The sequence below is a fragment of the Lipotes vexillifer genome, unplaced genomic scaffold (assembly GCF_000442215.2).
Source record: "Lipotes vexillifer unplaced genomic scaffold, Lipotes_vexillifer_v1.1 scaffold75, whole genome shotgun sequence".
NCBI classification, from domain to species: domain Eukaryota; kingdom Metazoa; phylum Chordata; class Mammalia; order Artiodactyla; family Lipotidae; genus Lipotes; species Lipotes vexillifer.
The window spans coordinates 1,180,794-1,201,311 of record NW_006771517.1 but is presented as its reverse complement, the minus strand read 5'-3'; the positions used below and the strand labels follow the sequence as shown (position 1 = coordinate 1,201,311).

General features: G+C 44.3%; 1 protein-coding gene across 1 annotated transcript; it reads right to left on the bottom strand.

Moving 5' to 3' along the window:
• Window positions 1-814: 814 nt before the first annotated feature.
• COMMD7 (COMM domain containing 7) lies at window positions 815-20,229 on the bottom strand. The gene is made up of 9 exons (XM_007446850.1): window positions 20,126-20,229; window positions 13,079-13,132; window positions 12,877-12,979; window positions 3,554-3,610; window positions 3,438-3,475; window positions 2,885-2,975; window positions 2,519-2,568; window positions 2,102-2,150; window positions 815-1,562 (listed from the first exon to the last, which is right to left on the bottom strand). The coding sequence occupies exons 1-9, from the start codon at window positions 20,207-20,209 to the stop codon at window positions 1,486-1,488; spliced, it is 603 nt and encodes a 200-aa protein (XP_007446912.1). The 5' UTR covers window positions 20,210-20,229; the 3' UTR covers window positions 815-1,485.
• Between the last annotated feature and the right edge of the window lie 289 nt (window positions 20,230-20,518).

Genomic DNA, 20,518 nt, shown 5'->3' with positions numbered 1-20,518 from the left:
CAGCAGGAAAGCGGTTAAATAAATCATCCATTTGTTCTAAAAATGAGGCTGCTCTCTGTTCTGATGTGGAATGATTTCCAAGTAGGAAAAGGTGAGGTGCAGGACATGGTGTGTATACAGTGTGCTACCATTTGTGTGGGAAGAAAAGTCAAACTCAGTGCCTGTGTATTTGCAAATGCATGAACAGAGAATAAACTCATGACAGGAGTTCCCTCTGGGGAGGGGAACTAGGTAGGTGGGGAGCGGGGCGGGAGAAGGAATTACTCTACAATGTATTTTTGAATCGCGGGCACGTATCATCTACTCAAAAGTCTGGGAAACTGCCGAGGGGAAGGGGAGAGGTAGGAGGAGGAGAACTTACGTGCCAGGGCGGTACTGAGCACAAAGCATTCATCCACTCTGCTTTTTATGATGTTTTTAACCTCAGTTTCCCCTGAACTGATCTTACGAATTCCCACTCTGGACCACGGCAAATTTCACTGAAGACCCAGGGCCCTCACCAAAATCAGGAAGATAATTTTTTTTTTTTTTGCGGTACGCGGGCCTCTCACTGCTGCGGCCTCTCCCGTTGCGGAGCGCAGGCTCCGGACGCGCAGGCCCAGCGGCCATGGCTCACGGGCCCAGCCGCTCCGCGGCATGTGGGATCCTCCCGGACCGGGGCACGAACCCGCGTCCCCTGCATCCGGAGGCGGACTCTCAACCACTGCGCCACCAGGGAAGCCCCCAGGAAGATAATTTTTGAAGATAAGAGCACTAGCTCTCTAAAAGGCAGGTGACTCTTTAATCCATGCATAGAGACGACCAGACACAGACCTGTTCTTCAGAACCTTTTTTATTCTTCTAACCACCAGAGAGGGTCAGCCTGAACCAAAACAAGCTGAAATCGCCTCAGAAGGCCCACCTCGTTACACACAACAGGGCAAAACCTGAAGTGAAGCCTCAGTTTTTTTCAGAGCAGACCCAGCATGTGTTCTTACACAGGTGTCCACTAAAGACTGATCAGCAAAGCACCACCACCACAAACATACAAACTCCGCTGGGGGCTCCCCCATGTGTCATTCACGGAGTCCACCTCTTCCTCAGCCATAAATAAGTCCTTGTTCTTTTGCGGGGAAGGTCATCAGTGTGTATCTTGAGGGGCGATAGACCATTTGTTTACTCTGGAACTTTGAAAGGGAGGTGACTCAACTTATTTCCTCCCCTGCATCTGAGATGCAATCGCTTCTCTGAATATCTAAACGGTGACCTGGGAGAGGGAGATAGGTCGTGGAGGGTCCCTCAACAAAGACTCTTCAGGACCAGCCTATCAGGCTCCTTAAGTACTTAATCCTTTGTTTTTCAGAAACCTTTGCACCTGGGCTCCCAAGAGGCAAGCAGGCCCAAGGGAGCGGCCACAGGGCTGGGAGCGAGAGGTCTCTCTGAGCAGTCACCGGCGAGTAGGAGGGGGCAGGGAGGGGGCAAGGTGGAGATGCAGGGGGACAGACATCAGCTGAAACACTCCATGCTGGCTCTGACTCGCTCCATCTCGTGCAGGAAGCTGTAGAACTGAGGCAAGGTTAATTCTGGGGAGAGAAGATGCAGCTCCAGGTGAATGTTTCCAACTCCACAGAATCATCCAAGAAAATGAATTTCCACCCAGAGACATTCCTTTTCTTTTTTGGTTTAGTACCTCTAAGCAGTTCTTGACAGGTAATTGATCATAATGAAGAACTGAAGCCTTGAACATAGAAAGTTCTCAGCTCCACAAAAAAAAGGAAGGGGGGGATTCGAAATGGCATTAACTCCCCAGCACAAAGGGATGAAAGGGGGTCATTCAGGACAGTAGATGTGGCTCCTACAGCAAGAGCTTCTTGCTCTTCGATATTCGCCATTCCTACCTCACCCTTTCCCTTTTGCAAAAAGGTCTAAAGTCTTCAAACTGTGGAGTCTCCAACCTGCTGATGGCTTATTATTTATGAGAGCAAAGGCAGCAGAATGGTGACTCCACAGCTTGGTTATGACTTTTTCTTCTGGAAAAACGATTGGTGGTGGGCTTCACAAGCCCAATGACTGAAGAAAACATGGAAAGAGGGAAAGGGCTCTAATGGGAATTTGGACTCACCTATGTATAAATGTTCAGTTTGATTTCCTTTCTTAACCACCAACTTTAACTGATCCGAAAAGGAAAAAGAGAAATAAAACATTTAAATTAAAATGATGACAACTGGGCAAAGAAATTCCTGAAACCTGAACTGTCACGTAAACAGCAAAGCATCCAGCATATCACTTGAGAGTTACTAGGGAGCAGTCTGGATCGTCCACCACCAAAACTTCTAACAATTTCCGTGATTACATGAATAATCAAACTTTCAAGAATAATATCCAGATCCTATTAATCTGAAAGTAAGTGTGTTAGTGACTACATCTTTGGCTGACCACACTGCTCTGAGATACACAAGGCACTGGATATTAAAGAAACCCGATGTAGATTTAATACCAAGTCAAAAATCTCCCAATTTTCAGAGATCAGGAGACTTACTTGTAAAAAAATACTTCCCACTTTTTCCAGTTCGCTGCTCCCAGACGTCACTGTGACACAAAAGAGAAAACCAGTAAGTGACTGGTTGAGGACTCACTCTGAAGACCGCAATCTTGTAAGTTGTACAGCAGAAGCCATGTGGGGGCCAGTATGAGGACAGCAGAATGTGCTTTTCAGGAAGTGAACTTATTGAGACCCGTGGATAGAAAGAGCTGCCGAATGTTGACAGCGACACAGAGAAGCAGGTGCTGGACCCAACAGTCTTGGGGGACCAAGGACACCTCTTCCCCAGCAAAGTCATCTGAAAGCCTCTGCCACCCAACCCTACATCACCCAAATGACCCAGGACTGGCTCTAACTAGTTACCTCCAAATGTCCACTCCATATCTATAAGCTGGTTAATCATCAGGGTCTGACCTATGGCCCATCGAGCAAGGATGGGGGCATTCTGTTTCCACTGGAACAAAAGCAGAAAGCCAAAGTCATAACAATGGGAAAAAATCCCCCCTCTTCATTTCACCCCCGACACAGCATCTTTAGTCTTTATACAGACAGTAGTAAGCATGCAGAACGAAGGGCTCGGCCTATGTGCACAGATCTGGGGGCTGGGGGGAGTCAGGAGGGGCAGGAGACAATTTAAATGTTTTCTTTGATTCCAAGATTTAACCCAGGTTGGAACAAAAACTGTATGACATTTATATTCAGTCAAATCGGAGGGAAAAAATTAGAGATGCACTGAATAGTGCTGTTTAAAAGCTGCATGTCTGTCATTTGCATGAAACCAAATGAAAAACATTAAGCTGGGAAACGACACATGATGACTGACGGTTTTTCCTCAGTCAGCATTTTCCATTTGTTTCTTTTCATGAAATAAAAGCAAGCGATCTTAATTAACCTTGATTATGAGGAATTATGATACCTTTTCAGAAAAGTAAGTGGCTTTCTCCTCACTGAGACCTACAAGAGAACAGGAGACATGAACACAGTGAAGGGCTGCAGGGCCTGTCACCCTGAGCAGCCTTGGTGGTCACCTACCCAGAGTTATGAAATCAGCTCGGACCTGCTCAGCTGTGAGACTCTTCTTCAAGGCACCTAGGAGGGAGGGGAGAAATCAGTCAAAGAGGGCAAATCAATCAATCAGCTAGCAGTAAGTATTTAATGGGCACAACCTAAGTGACCAGGATGACAACAGGAATGAGCAGACTCAGCTCCATCTCAGTCCAGTCGGGGAGGAAGGAGCCCCCGAGACCAGGGAGAACGAGGCAGCACATTCTGGGGTTTTTTTTGTGCCACACACGTGTTGGCCCCTCCAGAAAGTATGGATGAGGTCAGAGACAAAAGAAAAGACTGTATGGACTTGGGGATGGGGCACTTGATCTGAGGAAATAAGGCCACAGACTCCTGAAGCCAAGTGGGGGAGTTCAAGGTCAGACAGGGTATAGGGATAACAGCCCAGAGCTGCACTGTGTGATCTATAACCACTGAACATACGTGGCTCTTTATTTATTTATTTATTTTTCTGTTTTTGTCCGCACCACGAGGCTTGCGGGGATCTTGTTTCCCTGACCAGGGATGAAACCTGGGCCCTTGGCACTGAAAGCAGGAAGTCCTAACCACTGGACCGCCAGGGAATTCCCCTCTTTAACTTTTAATGAATTAAAATTAAAGAAAATGTACTATTCTGTTCCTCAGTTGCATTAGCCGTTCCAAGTGCTCAATAGCCCAGGGGCCACAGCACTGGTCAGGGCAGATTATACACCGTTCCCATCTACATGCTGGCCAGCCTGCCGCAGAAGATCAGCCCTCAGGAAGTAAACCCAGGTGGACTAAGCAGTTTGGCCTCTACAGTTCCCAAGTCACTTGCAGAGGGGCTATCAAGACCTCCCCTCAGGAGCCCTGGGAACCCCCCACCCCGTGGGAGCCGCTTTGTTCTGCTTGCCGGCTCCCAGTTCCTGAAAACAAACTGCTGCCAGCGATCCGGGCTTCTCAACGTTTAACCTGCAGGCTACAGCCTCGAGTCACGATTTGGCAGTGGCTTTAAAATTTTCCACTTCTTAGTCTTCCAGAAGATGACTAATCAAAGAGTAAGAAGACATCCACCACCATCCAGGGAGGGCCCTGAAGTAACACCCTAAACCTGAGCCTCCACCCCCATCGCACTCCAGAAAAACAATCCTAAAGGCTGTTGTCCCCTGCAAAATAAACCATGTCAACAAAGGGAGGAAATCTTTTATCTGCAAAATCAGACCGAGCAAGGAAACCACGGGGAAATAAAAAAGGCAAGACCCCAGGAAACCTTGGTCATAAAAGCTCTCCAAGAAGGCGGCTACATTCCAGACACTCCAAAGAACTCCTGGCTACCACGGGTGCTGCTCCTTAGTTTATATCCAGTTCACATCCAATATTCTGTTTGATGATCCCAAAATACTCTGAAGTGGAGATTATTATTGTAACTTTTAATTTACCAGGAAATTAAAGATCAGAATGATCAAGCTTTTGGGGGAGAAGATTTGGCAAATCCATAGTCAACGACTGCGCTGCCAAGAACTCAATTGCAGCTATGCCCCCCAAATACACTGAGATGTACGGGGGCAGCTCTTCAGCAATGTGGGCAGGAGAGACGAAATGTCAGCAACAGTACATTGGTTTTGGTGCATCCACACAACCGCCTGGGCGCAGAGGTGATTTTGTTAAAATTCAAGTCAGACCATGTCTCCCCTCTGCTCAAAACCCTCTAATAGCTCCTGTTTCACTCACAGTAAAATCCAAAGCTCTCACAATGCCTGGCAGAATCTGGCCCTCTTTAGAACCCTATGCTCTCTCCCCTCGCTTAGCTCTTCTTGTAATTTGCTAGGCAGGTTCCTACCTCCAGGCATTTGCCCTTGCAGTTCCCTCTGCTGGGAACACAGTTCCTCAAATGCGTACATGCTCACTCCCTCACTTCATTCTGGAATCTGCTTGAATCGCACCTCCTCTGAAAGGATCCCTGACCATTCTTCAAGTATACTTTTCTGCATCGCATTTATAACTACCCAACTTTATGTTACATATTTATTGTCAATTTTCCCACTAAAATGTCAGTTTGATGAGAACAAGGACGTGGTCCATTTTGCCTACTGCTGTGTCCCAAGCTCCTAAAAAAGTGCCTGGCACTGTTCATTGGTTGGCACTCAGTAAACACATACTGAATGAAAGAATCCATACAATGGAATACTATGCAACCTTTAAAAAGAATAAGGTAGCTCTTGATGTGCCTATTTGCAAAATATAATTGAAAGAAGAAAAGGAAAGGTAAGAACAGTCTGCACAGTATAATCCCTTTTGCATAAAGAAGTATATATTATCTATTCTTATTTCTAGCTTTAATTATATCCTTATCTTATAGCTAAGTAGACAGATGTGAGGCATACTTTTTCTGAACATATCCACAAAAAACTTAAGAGTGGATATCTTTTGGGAAAGGGACTGGGTGGGACTTTTTCTTTGTGTCATTTAAAAATGTTCTAGCTGCACGCTGGTTTTTTTATGTGAAGACAGTAAAATTGTGAGCCATTTTTGTTTTCTTTCTTGTACTTTCTATAATTTAAAAAAAATGTCCCCCACGCCAAGAAAAAAAAATTATATGAATTGCTCAGGGCCACAACAGCTGGCAAGTGGCAGAGAAAGTCGCTTACAGGCCAGAGGGTCCCCAAACCCAGGCTCTTTCCACTCCAGGTCATTCTGAGATGCTGTCGGGGAGGCGGTACCAGGCCACGCCTTGACAGTGACTGACAACAGAGGCTACCAAGCTGCAGGGGCCAGAGCAAGCTCTCCGTCCTGATGTCACCTCATTACCTGGGGCAGGCAGGAGCCATACTTTAGAAATATACATATGTATATATATATTTGCATTGTGCTAGGCCTCAAGCCCTTAGCTTCTTTTTCAGCTTTTTCCTTTGGTGATTCCTTTGTCCCAAACGCAAGACAGGCCTGCAGCCTTGACCCTATGTCAGATAGAAAACTCTGAACTCCAGGGCTGGAGTCACCAGAACACGTCACTAGGGGAAATCTGAGAATGTCCTTTAAACACAGATAACCATCTGGGATGGTTTATAAAAGTCCTTGAGCTCCACTTTTCACTGGAACAGTTGCCTTAGGCAAACCCCCATTGCCATCAAATAGGACGGGTGACAAGACAGAAGTGTACGTGAGGGCGAGGGTTTCAGGAAACAGTTGGAAAATTAGCAAACACTATTCTTCCAGCCAAAATCTATGTAAGTTTATTCAGTATAATAAGGGAAGCCCAAGCAACAGAACTAAGCCTTGGTGAAGAGCCCTGGAGGAGGAAGCAGATGGGAGAGCACAGTGAGCCCCATTCATTCAGTCATTACTGACCCTGAAGGCTGACCAGCTAAATCCACCCCTGCGAGGTTCACGGGGAAACAGAGGTCACGGTCACTGTACACAGATGTACTGAGCACCCACTATGTGCCAGCACTGTGCTGGACCCTGGAATACATCAATGAACTGAACAGGTAACAATCTCTGTTCTCCTGAGGCTCACAATCTTTTGCGAGGAGAAAGACCAAAACAATAATGTAACAAGTAGGTAAGCCATATAGAGTATTATTGAAAAGTGCCACAGAGAAAAGTAACAGAGCAGGGTAAGGTCAGGAACCCTGGGGAACTTAGTTCAACATTTGATTAAATACCATTTGTGACTACTGTTCAGTGCTGATTATTCCTTTTTTTGGCCCAGCCAGACAGACTCCTTTAGGAGTGGGGAAAGGGATATCACCTTTTCTTAAAAAACAACCAGTTACTGAGTACCCACAAGGGCCAGATATCTTGCAATGTATTAAAGTAAAAACCACTTAAATTATGGCACTACTGTGAAGTTATCTGTAATCTTTTCTAGGAGACAACTCATGATGATAATGACAATCAATCATCATACCAGCGGCAGTGTAGCTGCCACTCATTATTGAAGCAAGCGCTTTACATTTATCTTTCTCCATTTCTGGGGAAGAAATGTTTATTTTTAATTTTAATTTTTAAATTATTTTCTTTTAATTTTTTTGGCTGCACCACACAGCTTGTGGGATCTTAGTTCCCCGACCAAGGACTGAACCTGGCCCCGGAAGTGAAAGCGCAAGTCCTAACCACTAGACTGCCATCTTTCTCCATTCTTGCAACAATGTATGAGCTACTAGTATTAGCTCCATTTTATTCCTGAAGAAACTGATTATCAGAGTGGTTAAGTGATGTGGCTCAAGGTCTCAGAGCTGTGAAGGAGCCACAGTGACAAGTAATCACACAACAGCCACCTAGGAACCGAATGCAAGATGGGGGCCCTATTGGGATCCTGATGAGAACGCCACTTACAAATAAAACGTACGAGACAATGGGGAAGTCTGAACACTGACTGCATATTTTAATTTTAGATACGATAATTGCACAGCGACTTGATAAGGGGGAAAAAGTCCTTTATCTTTTAGAGATACATAACTAGGAACTGAATGAACTGAATGAAACGATATATCTGAGATTTGTTTAAAAATAGTCCAGTTTGGAGAGCAATGAGGAGAATTAGTGGGGCACAGATGAAGCAATTTGTCCATGGGATGATAAAGGTTGATCTCAGATGATTTTAAGAATTACATACTTAAAAAAAAAAAAAGAATTACATACTAAGTAGTAAAAGAAAAACATTAAAAAAAAAAAAAGAATTACATACTAAGTAGTAAAAGAAAAACATTAAGAAAAAAAAAAAACCCAAACCAAAAACCCCACAAGCTTTGAGCTAATCAAGGGAGGTTCTAGCAGCAGCTTTTCCACTGTAAGATCTTAAGTAAGTCACTTCCCCTCTCTAGGGCTCTGTTTCTTTATCTCCAAGACAAAGATCAGACTAGATCAGCACTTTACAAAGCTTTTACTTGACCCTCCCCCTGCCCCCCTCCCCCCCTCCAAAAAAAGAAGAGGTCCATGGTTAACTGTTTCACAGATACTGGTTAAGCAGGTTGCTTTACTGCAGGGTTTTTCAGAGCCTGAGATATGTTAATGTATGTGTGAATCTCCAAGATTCCAAGGCTGGGGGGTGCGGGGACAGTATTTTATGACCCTGTCTGGCCACTGAAGTCTTTTCTGGATGAAAACACCAATCTGGGGAAGACTGATCTGGAGAGTTCTCGAGGTCCTTTCAGCTCTAACAAGCTGCACTTCTACAGTGAGGTCTTACTGCACAAGCAGGACCAGGATGAGGGAAGGGGAAGAGAATGAGGGCCTTACACTTCAGATTAGATTGGGGAAGGCCTTGAATGCCAAGTTAAGGACTACAGAATTTATTATGCAAAATAAACAGTTGAGAGGAACAGCAGGGTCCAAGGATCCAAGCTGTACTATACTCCAGGGCAAACTGGAATCTGGGATGGGAGAACAGAAGCGGAGCTGTTGCTGCCGTAACAAGGCATGAAGGGCTAAGAACTTGTTCTGGGATGGTAGCCTTTGGGACTGAAAAGAAAATGGCACATTGGGAATTCCCTGGTGGTCCAGTGGTCTGGGCTCCATGCTCTCACTGCCGAGGGCCCGGGTTCAATCTGTGGTTGGGGAACGAAAATCCCACAAGCCGTGCAGTGCAGAAAAAAAAAAAAAGGAAAAGAAAATGGCACGTCAGGTCAAGGGATGAGGAAGAGGCCAAGAGACTTACAAGCTACCTCAGATGCTTAGGAGATGCTCTGGAAGAAATGGAGAATTCAAGCAGAAAAACTCTGTAGGAAGAGAAAAGTCAGATTGCATGAGAACAAAAAGTGTAAAACAAATTCTTCAGAGCTACTGAGAAGTACAGCAAACCTGAGACTTCGATTCTAGAACTTGAAAAGCTTGAAAAGCTTTGGGACATTAAATCGTCAAGAGGTGAATTCAGATCCTCTCCATTAGATGAAGGAAGGAACGTTTTACCTGATGATCTGATATCGAGGCAAAGGACTGAAATTAACTGAACAATCAATAAATAAAGTTGAAGTTCAGCAAGCACTGTACTAACTCATTTATTCCTAATGCCAATAACAAAAACTGCTCTTTTTATTCCGTTTTTCAGATGAGAAACTGAGGCGCCAAGAGGCTGATTTGTCCAAGGCCAAATAGCTACATTAGGTGATATGACCAAGACTCAAATCCAAGTGAGCTTGCAAAGCTCATCCCTGGAACTCAGCATACCTCAGTGTTCTCTGCATCTATAGAAAGCAGTCTGCTATAAACATTGATAATCAATCCTGCTTGAAGAATATACACCCAGCATCCCCTGGGAGGATCACAGGGTCTCCCAAGTTCAGCTCAACTCACCTAGCATGTACTAAAACCTCCTGCTCTATGTCTTCACTTTACTTGTGACTGTGGCTTAGGAAAGTAGTACAGACATGCCCCTGACTTCAAAGAACTGTCTGTCAGGGCCACAAGATAGACACACACAAAACAGCATGATCAACAGAAAACAAAATGATTATAGTCCAAAATGAGAGCTTCAGATAAAAGAACCTATCTCGGTTGTTGACGAGGAAGGGGAGCTCACCATGGACTGAAATGGTTTGGGAAGACGTTCTGAAAGAGGTAGAACAGAGGCTGGAGCGCTAGGATTAGGAGGGATTAACGCAGTCTGGCAGGATGGAATGTGGTGGGGAGCAGAGATGAGAAGGACAGGAAAGAATGGAGGCAGGGACACCAGACAGATATCTCCTGAAAAACCAGTATCCACAACAGCTCACAGGTTTCCCCATTCCTACAGGTGTAGGCTACACAATGAGAATAAAGAGAATAAGTACTCCTGGTTCTGCACTCTGGGCACCTGTCCTACAAAATGCTCACATAAGTTGAGAACATAGATTTCCTAAGGACGTTCACTGCGATATTGTTTCTAAGAGTGAAGAGTCAGAACTAAAATGTCCAGCAACAGGAAATGGATTAACTAAAAGAAGATACATTCAGTCCAAGGTACACTGCAGTCATCAGAAGAATGAAGTTGATGTGGAGAGATCTCTACGATGTACTAGGTATGAAAAGATGCAAGCCGCAGAGCAATTCTATGGTTTATTACCATTTTATACATAAAAAAATAAAAAGATATACACTGGACTTCCCTGGTGGCACAGTGGTTAAGAATCTGCCTGCCAATGCAGGGGTCACGGGTTTGAGCCCTGGTTCGGGAAGATCCTACATGGTTCAGAGTGGCTAAGCCCGTGCACCACAACTACTGAGCCTGCACTCTAGAGCCTGCGAGCCACAACTACTGAGCCTGCATGCCACAACTACTGAAGCCCACACGCCTAGAGCCCATGCTCCACAACAAGAGAAGCCACCGCAATGAGAAGACCGCCCACCGCAACGAAAAGTAGCCCCCGCTTGCTGCAACTAGAGGAAGGCTGCGCACAGCAACAAAGACCCAACGCAGACAAAAATAAATAAATAAAATTTAAAAAAAAAAAGGATATACACCAAAATTATACCGTGATTATTCCTAGAGACAAGAGTGGGATGAGAGTAAAAGGGGATTTTCCCTTTGACTCTCCAGACCTCTGCAGTTTTAAGTTTATAATGAAAATTTATTCCTGTGTTAAAAAGACTGCAAGTTCCCATCCAGCCTGTGGTTCTCATGCTTTAACCTGTCATGAGGGCAAAGAATGCAAGAACTGCACAAAGAGAGGATCATAAAATTTCACAGCTGGAAACCTCAGGGATGTTCTGATCACAAAACACGGCAAAGAAAAGTATCTGCACTAAGATATAACAGAAGGCCCGACAGGTACAAACAAATCAAGCACGCAACTTATTTATTTATTTATTATTTTTTTTTTTTTTGCATTACGCAGGCCTCTCCCGCTGCGGAGCACAGGCTCCGGACGCGCAGGCTCAGCGGCCATGGCTCACGGGCCCAGCCGCTCCGCAGCACGTGGGAACCCCCCGGACCGGGGCACGAACCCGCGTCCCCTGCATCGGCAGGCGGACTCTCAACCACTGCGCCACCAGGGAAGCCCCAAACACACAACTTTTAATGCACCTTTGCACTGAGATCTTGGGAAGATCAGCTTATTACTGATTTTTAAAATATGCAAACTGGGGATGCTATTTTACCTCCTCTCAGCCCGGTTGACATTTATTCATTCCTTAAGACTGGGCTCAAATGTCATGTCTCTCTTTAAATAAAATTAACTTTTAATTAAATTGCCAAATTAATTCTTGCAACTTTTTAGACAAAACATAGCTAAAAATAAACAATTAAAACAACCTGCAGTCCTACTACCCAGAGAGAGCCACAGTTAACTTTTTTTTTGTAATGCAAAAATAGGACGGTGGCAGACAGTATTAAACAGAATTCTGTGAAAGGTTTTCCGTATCATTACATTTTCCTCAACAGCATCTTTTTAAATTACTACATAATTTGAAAAATAAGAACAACCTTTTGCTGAGGTACTGTGCTAAGCATTTTATTTACGTTATCTTAATTAATCTTCAAAACAACTCCATGCACACACCAAAAACAAGCTTAGATGGAGGGGAACAACTGCTGGGGGACGGTTGTTGCTAGGGGTTGAAAGAGATCAGGTACTTAGCCAAAGTCACACTACTTATCAAGGGCCAGACTCCCACTCAGGTCCTACTAACTCAAACTGAATTCTTGACGGACTACCGTGATACTCCCCTCTAAAAATAGACCTCAACTCCTTACACCAATTTCCAGCTGCTGGGTAATTTGATTGCTTCTAATTTTTCTCTGTCATAAACAGTGCTACTATGGACAGCCCTACAGCTCAACCTTTGTGATCACCACCCTTCTGACTAGAAACTTTCTCTGATTGCTCTAAGGCAAACCCTGCTTCTCAAACTATCTGCAGCAAAAGACCTATCTTTTAAATTTTTCAATCCATCATGGACTGATATTTTTGTAAAATACAATGAAAATTAATTCCTAGAACTATGAAATGAAAAAACACATACAAAATATACGGCCCAAATGGTTACAATGGTCAATTACATGTTTATGTATTATTTTACCACAGTTTAAAAAAAGCCCCACTTTAAAAAATTAACAGACTGAAGAGACTTCGTCAAATTGTCATAAAAGTTTCTAAATTCTTACTCTCAGTTTCTGCACCTATCACGTAGAGGACCAGATAAGTCTGGGCATGGAAGCTGGGATGCAGACCGCAATTATACTCTCCTATGACTATCTGTTTACCTGGCTTCCCTTCCTAGACTGCAGTCCCGCCCATGTCTGGTTCACTACCAAACACTCTGGCTCAGTGCCCAGAGCACACTTGCCAGCTCGGTGGATTGAGGGAATGTTCAAGTAATGTCTCTGGCCTTGGCTGCCGGGAGAGGCTACTCACCATTTGGAACCAGGAGGAGGCTCTTCACGATGCTTCTGAGGGGGCCGAGACTGATCTGGTTGGTGGTGGCAAATTCAGAGAGCTGAGCCAGAAACCTTTCCCCCTGCAGAGAGGGGACAGCACAAACCAGGCCTTCACTTTCTAAGCATCTCAGGACTGTAGGCCCACACTCGGGAATGCTCCTTAACACAAGATACTTTACCTCTTTTGGCTCAGTTAGGAAGTGGAAGAGTACTTCCGTCAGGGCTGAGAACTTCTGTGAAGAGAACACAGAACATCAGTAAAATTCTACTCCTGGGTCAGTGTTCCCACATCCCATCCTACTACAGCCCCTTAAGACAGAAGAGGAACACACAGATGTTGATACCTGTTTTGATCATCTTAAAGTTACAAACATTCATAATTTGAAAATATGTAAGCACACCAATGTTCACTGCAGCACTATTTACAATAGCCGAGATGCGCAAGCAACCTAAGCGTCCATCAACAGATGAATGGATAAGTAAGATGTGGTACGTATATACATACAATAGAATATTACTCAGCCATAAAAAGAATGAAATCTTGCCATTGGCAACAACATGGATGGATGTAGAAGGCATTATGCTAAGTGAAATAAGTCAGAGAAAGACAAATACCATATGATCTCACTTACATGTGGAATCTGAAAAACAAAACAAACAAAAACAGACTCACAGATACAGAGGGGAGAGGGGTGGGGTATGAAGTGGGCTAAGGGGATTAAGAGGTACAAACTTCCAGTTACAAAATAAATTAGCCACAGGGATGTAATATACAGCATAAGGAATGTGGTGAATAATACTGTAATAAGTTTGTATGGTGACAGATGGTTACTAGACTTACGGTGATCATTTCATAATGTATACAAATGTCAAATCATTGTGTAGTACACCTGAAACTAACATAATATTGTATGTCAACTATATTTCAATTAAAAAAAAGTTACAAATACTCACAATACCCACCACCAGTGTCAATCTATCTGTACCACTATATTGTCTGGAAAACTCATATATCTTATTGGGATACTGAGGAGATACACATTGAGAGATGGTGAGTGTATGCACACATGTTCACACATACATCTCAAGGGTCTAAATACCACGCCTCCAACACCTCCCCCCACACAAGACCTGAAAGGGAAAATCACTGGTTCATAGCAGTTACTTTTTTTTTCTTTTCCCTTTTTGTTTATACTTTCACATACTTATTATTCAAACATAAGTCAAGTCAAATATACAATTTCTCCCATTTTCACCCTCACAAATGGTAACATATTCTATGAACTTTTTCTCTACCTTGCTTTTGAAAGCAGTTACTTCTGTGTGGCAAGATTTTAGATGATTTTTATTTTCTTCTGTTTTGTCTATCCATGTTTTCTGGGTTTCCTTCTCCCACAATAAACATCTTGTTGAGTATATGACAAAACAGTAAAGTTTAACATGTTATTATACACTGTCTTAGAAGAGTCTCTTATTCTTTTGTGCATGTGAACCACCTTATCAGTACCGTATTATTAAGAACTGAATAGATGTGTGTCCCCAAATTCATATGTTGAAGTCCTAACACCAAATACAGGGTATTACTGTATTTGGAGAGAGGGGCTGTGAGGAGGTGACAAAGGTTAAATGAGGTCATAAGGGTGGGGCGCTACTCCCATAGGGCTGGTGCCCTTGTAAGCAGAGGAAGACACCCCAGAGCTCTCTCTGTGAGGCACAGGTCATGAAGACACGGCGTGAAGGCAAGCCAGGAAGAGAGCTCTCACCAGGAACTGAATCTGGTGGCACCCTGATCTTGGAATCACCAGCCTCCAGAACTGTGAGAAATAAATCTCTGCTGTTCAAGCTGCCCAGTCTGTGGTATTTTGTTACAGCAGCCCAAGCAGACTGAGACACATGTCATTACTTTCCCATGTTCCCTACCAATGGACACAGTGTGTGTGGCATAGTGGGGAAAATCAACACCCAAAAGTTTAAAAGACCCAGATGTGAATCATTGTTCTGCTGACCACCCAATGTGACCCTGGGCAAGTCACTCAGCCTCACTGTGATTCAGTCCTCATTGGGAAAATGAAGGTAATAGTACATAGCTTCCAGAACAGTACTAATTGGCACATGCAAAGCCTCCAGTACAGTGCCAGGCTAGAGGCTAAACCAACGGTAGCAATTACCACAGCTACAATTAAAGTCACTATGCCGAGAGCCACCTTCCTGAAGCAATATAACATTTAAACAAAGATTACAGATACTTCAGCTCAGAGCCCCCAAAGCTATACATGTAATATGACTGTCAAATGCATCTGCCCTTTTTCCCATGACACTAAACTCCACGTAAACCCCTGGCAAGGCTCTGTATTATTGTATCCTAAAATGTATTCTATTTTAAAATATAAAACTAGCATTTGAAAATATAAAATATATGCAGAAGGTTTTAAAAAGACCCAGCTAACATAAAAGAATATAAAATAAAATGTCTTGCTCCCTCCCTGCACCCTCCCACCTTAGTCACACTCCCCAGGGTAGTTACTGCTAACACCTCTGTGGCCTTCCCATCATTTTATTTTCATTTAATTTCTTTTAAATACAAACGGGATCATCCGGAACCCACTCCCTGCACCTCACCTTTTTTTCACTCAGTTACATCTTAGAGATTATGTCAGCAGATATAAATCTACCCAGTTCTTTTAACAACTGCATGACATTCAACTGGTAAAGACAGCATAATTTATTTCCCTAGAAATGAACATTAATGGGTGTGTTTGTTGGTGTTATGTAAACGATGCTGCAATGAATATCCTCCCACATATTTCTTTGTGACATGTATGTCTATAAGATATATTCTCGGGAATTCCCAGGAGGTCCAACGGTTAAGACTCTGAGCTTTCACTGCCGAGGGCCCAGCTTCAATCCCTGGTCAGGATTTTACTCGCGGTGAGGTTAAAAAAAAAAAAAGATATATTCTTAAAATGCATCCTAGGTCAAAAGGATATATGCATTTTTTATTTTGAGGTGTAGTTCAAGTACAATATTATATAAGTTCCAGGTGTACAACACAGTAATTCATAATTTTTAAAGGTTAGATTCCATTTATAGTTTTTATAAAATATTGGCTATATTTCCTGTGTTGTACAATATATCCTTATAGCTTATTTATTTAATTTATTTATTTTTATTTTTGGCTGTGTTGGGTCTTCACTGCTGTGCACAGGCTTTCTCTAGTTGCGATGAGCGGAGGCTACTCTTCGTTGCGGTGCGCGGGCTTCTCATTGTCATGGCTTCTCTTGTTGCAGAGCACGGGCTCTAGGCGCGCAGGCTTCAGTAGTTGTGGCACAAGGGCTCGAACCCGTGTCCCTTGCATTGGCAGGCAGATTCTTAACCACTGCGCCACCAGGGAAGCCCTTTATAGTTTATTAATTTTCTACATAATAGTTTGTACCTCTTAATCCCCACCCCTATCTTGCCCCTCCCCCCTCCCCTCTCCCCACTGGGAACCACTAGTTTATTCCCTAAGATATATGCATTTTAAATTCTGAGAAAATATTGCCAAATTGCCTTGCAAAGAAGTTGCACAGATTTACACTCCCACCACCCAACGGCATAGAGGTGTCTGCTTTCTCAAAACTTCATGGATATTCCATGGGAACACTTTAACCAATGCTTGTCCAGGGGCTGTTTTTCTGCAGTATTTGTGATATTGGGTATCAGCCTTGCCCAAATGCTGATATAGTGAAAACAAGAACAGTCAAGACTGGCTTGAGAATGTGTCCTCAAACTGTGTGTGAGTTTTCCTCTATTTCTTTCATTTTTATTTTTATTTATTTTTATTTATTTTTTGCTGCAGATCTGTGGAACTGTCAGATCTTTGGCAAACCGTGTTTCCTATGCCACCTGGGGCCTTTTAAAAAATGGGGTGACTGAGAAGGCCTCCAGTTGCTTTTCCATTTCCAGGCCTCAGCCTAGCACTCAGGCTCGGGGCTCCTTGTGTGGTCTCATCCCTGCCTCTCAAGAGGGGCCTCAAGCTACTGTGGTCTGTAGGCTGTTACCGACCCCCATCCCTATCTCCACTCTTCCAAAACCTCCTTATCCTCAAAGCCCTGCCAAGATACCAGGACACTCCCAACAAGAAAGGGACCTACCCAAATTCTTAAGTTCTGAGGCTCCCTGTTGGAACCTCACCTGGGGGCACTTAGAATTTTCAATCTTGATAAGGAACACAAACCTGTCTTAACAGAGAAGGTTCCTCCTCCAGCTTTGTATGGTCAACTGCACCTTAATTATTGTAAGTGCACAGTAAGTATTTGTTGAATAAATCTTCCCTAAACACTTTCCCCATTCTTTGCCTTTGTACCTGCATAGCTGTCTCTCCCTGGAATGCTCACCTGCTCATGAATATCCATGAAATCAAAATCTTAACTACTCTTACCAGTTAAACATACGAAAAGGTTCTCAAGATCATTCCAGATGAGAAATGCAAATCAGCAAAACAAGGAGATACCAATTTTTCACTTATCAGACCTTCAAACTAATAGTCTGATGACACCAGTGTTGGTGAAAGTAACAGACATGCTTTTGCACACTGTTGAGAAGATAAACTGGGGCAACCTTTCTGGACTGCAACTTAGCAAAATCCATATCTACTTTTTAAAACAATCAGACCCTTTGACCTAGTAATTCCACTGCAAGAAGTATACCCTTCAGAGATGTTCTAAAAAGTAAACCCAGACACACACAAAGCAGTTTGTTGACCGCATTGTTCTTAAAAATAAAAAACTGAAAGCAACTTAAGTGTCTATTAATAGGGGACTGGTTAAATTATGTTAGATCTGTTTCAAGTAATATCACACTCCCTTTTGTGTAAAAAAAAGTTTTGAAAGGATACCCATACATACGATGGCAGATTGCAGACTTTTTTTTTGCTATAAAGATACATGAGAAACTATCAAAATGATTTCTGGAGACAAGAGAAATAGGTGTTTTTTAATTTTATACCTTTGAATACTGTCTGAATTTTCTAACTGTGTGTGTTGCTAGGTGAGAGACTGTAGACCATTTGTTTTCTTCTTTATATTTTTCTGAATATCCTCTCATAACCACTCTAAAAGTGATTTTTTATTTTTTAGTGATTACGTTACCTAGGACTGTCCACGGCATCAGAGAGCACATGCAGATTCACTCAGTGCTGTACCATGTCTCCATTTTCTGACCTTCCCCAGCACAAGAGGCCTCATTCATCAAGCCTTTGTAAATCTCACTGGGTTTAGTGGCTATTTGGTGCATAGTAGGCATTCAGATAAATACCCACCGAATAAGCAATAAATGGTGATGCCAACATTAATACAATGATTATTTTTCTCCTTGAGGCCTGGGCCTCAGACTTCAAAGTAAGTTCAGCTAACAGAGTGGCTACTCAGAGAAGTTTGATCACCCAAGTAAAGGGGGAAAAATGGCCCAAAGGACTCTGATAAGTTGCTCATCAGGAAAAAGCTTTCTGTATTAAAAACAAAGGTAAAGGTTTAAAGTGCATTTCAAGGTTAGAAAATGAGTCCAGCTCTGATCTTAAAGGAGGTGGATTATCTTTAGTATACCAAGTTGGAGGTAACCTTAGAGATCATACAATCCAGAAGCTTTAAATAAAGTTTTTTAGCAGCAGAATCTTTTTTATTCTCCAAATGGAAGTCTTTCAGAAAGCCCCAATACATAAACAAGTAAAAGCTAAACTACCTGATTGGGGAGATCACCTACAAAGCTCTATTCTAGTGTGTTTAATTCCCCAGGATCTGAAGTCAGGTGTCCGGTCCTGAATTCCTGGCTCCACCACTTCCTGGTTGACTGCCCTTACCAGGTCAATTTATTTCCCTGAACCATTTTTTTTTTTAATCTGTGAAATGGGAATGGTAATAGTACCTGACTCCTAGGGTGGTTGCAAGAACTCGGTGACTTAATACACATAAAAGCACTTAGAACTGGGCAGTAAAATACAGTGGCTGCTAGCCATGTGTGGCTACTGAGCACTTGAAAAAGGCTAATCTAATTTCAGATGTGCTTTAAAACACACACTAGAATCAGAAACCTCAGTGCCAAAAAGTGAAATATCTCATTGATATATTTTATGTGGGTTACACATTGAAATGATAATATTCTGATATAGTGGATTACAGAAAACACATTATATCCATTTCCTGTTTCTTTTGAATTTTTAAATGTGGCTACTAGAAAATGTAAAAGTAGACCTGAGGCTTGCAGTTCATTTTTCTTGGACACTGAAGCCGTAGAACATGACTGGCATTACAATTAGTGTTACTTCATGAGAAAACAGTAAGTTGTGAGGATGCTGAGATGAAAGAGAGGGGCCCCACCTCCTGGGAAGTTACAACCCAGTGGGGGAAATAAATGCACCTTTGCTGTGATGGTGAGAAGTGACATTTTAACTTGCTTAATTTGTCTGACTTAGTGGTATGAAAGGGGCATCCCAACCAACACAGGAGCAGGAAGACGTCAAGGTTGACTGGCTGGCACCTGCAGCCTGAATAGTGAGAAAAAGCCTTTGCCAGCTCTACTACCATCAAGGACCCGCCCTCTACTGTGTAGGGTACATGGTTTCTTTCCTTGGGGACTACCAGTATCTCCCTTAATTGGGGCGGATGGGAGTGGAGACGAGGACAGGATGTCATCGCTTGCCCACAGAGCCATTCTGGCCTGGCCATTACCTACACACACATCCCACCCCCTGATGACCTGCCCCCACTCCAGGCTCCTTCAGCCCCCTTGAGATGCTAAGACCCCCCTGGCTACGTCTGCCCAAGACCCCCAGCCTTCCTACAAAATGTCTCAGTCCCTCGCCTGGCCCACCAAATTCCACGGCTCCCCCAAACTCCATCAGCCTCCCAAGGCCCTTAGTCTGTTACTTCGGTTCTCCCAACTCCCTTCGGCCTCATCATGACTCCCCTCAGCCCCCCTTCCAGGACCCTGCAAACTCTCCTGGTTCCCAGGACCCCCAGAAGTCCCTCAGTCCCATTTCTGGGTCCCCGAGATCCCCCTGGGATCCCTCAGCTTGGCCTTAGGCCTCCCGAGATCCTTCGGCCCTCAAAACTGGCCTGAGACCCCAATTCCCTTCAGCCCCTCCCCGAATCCCCCCCTACCGCCACAACGCACAGCGGGCAGCTGCGGCCTAAACCGCCATCCCCTCCGGGGCCCCCGCCCGGATCCCGCGCCGCGGTCGCCCGGCCCACCTGCGCGCCCAGCTGGTTCAGCTGCTGCATGTCGCCGCCCACGGCCTCGGGCACGGGGTCCTGCGTGCAGTGCAGGCGGCCCATGGCGTCCGCTCGGCGCCGCAGACCCCAGCTCCCGCGCCTCCCCGTACTTCCTCCTTCGCGCCGCCAGCCTCGCCGCGCTTCCGCAGCCGCACTTTCGCCACGGGCCGCCGCCGCTGCCGCCGCGCTCCTCTCGGACCGGTTCCGGGTGCGCTCTCACGAGCTGCTGACGCGCGCGGACCCCGGGTGGGGCGGGGCAGGGGCGCCCTCGCGGAGCCCTGGATACCCGCGACCGCTATGCCCCGTCCAGGGCGCTGAGCAGCACAGCGGTGAAACGCGGGATTCCCTGCGTGATCTCCCCCTGGGCTCAGA

What these genes read in the sequence shown, in the direction of transcription:
- COMMD7 (XM_007446850.1), bottom strand. Translation starts at nt 20,209, where the DNA reads ATGGGCCGCCTGCACTGCACGCAGGACCCCGTGCCCGAGGCCGTGGGC. An exon ending in AGCTGATTTCATAACTCTGG is followed by an intron (nt 3,476 to 3,553) that starts GTAGGTGACCAC and finishes GTTCTCTTGTAG; the next exon opens with GTCTCAGTGAGGAGAAAGCC. An exon ending in TGGGAAGTATTTTTTTACAA is followed by an intron (nt 2,151 to 2,518) that starts GTAAGTCTCCTG and finishes TTTTCGGATCAG; the next exon opens with TTAAAGTTGGTGGTTAAGAA.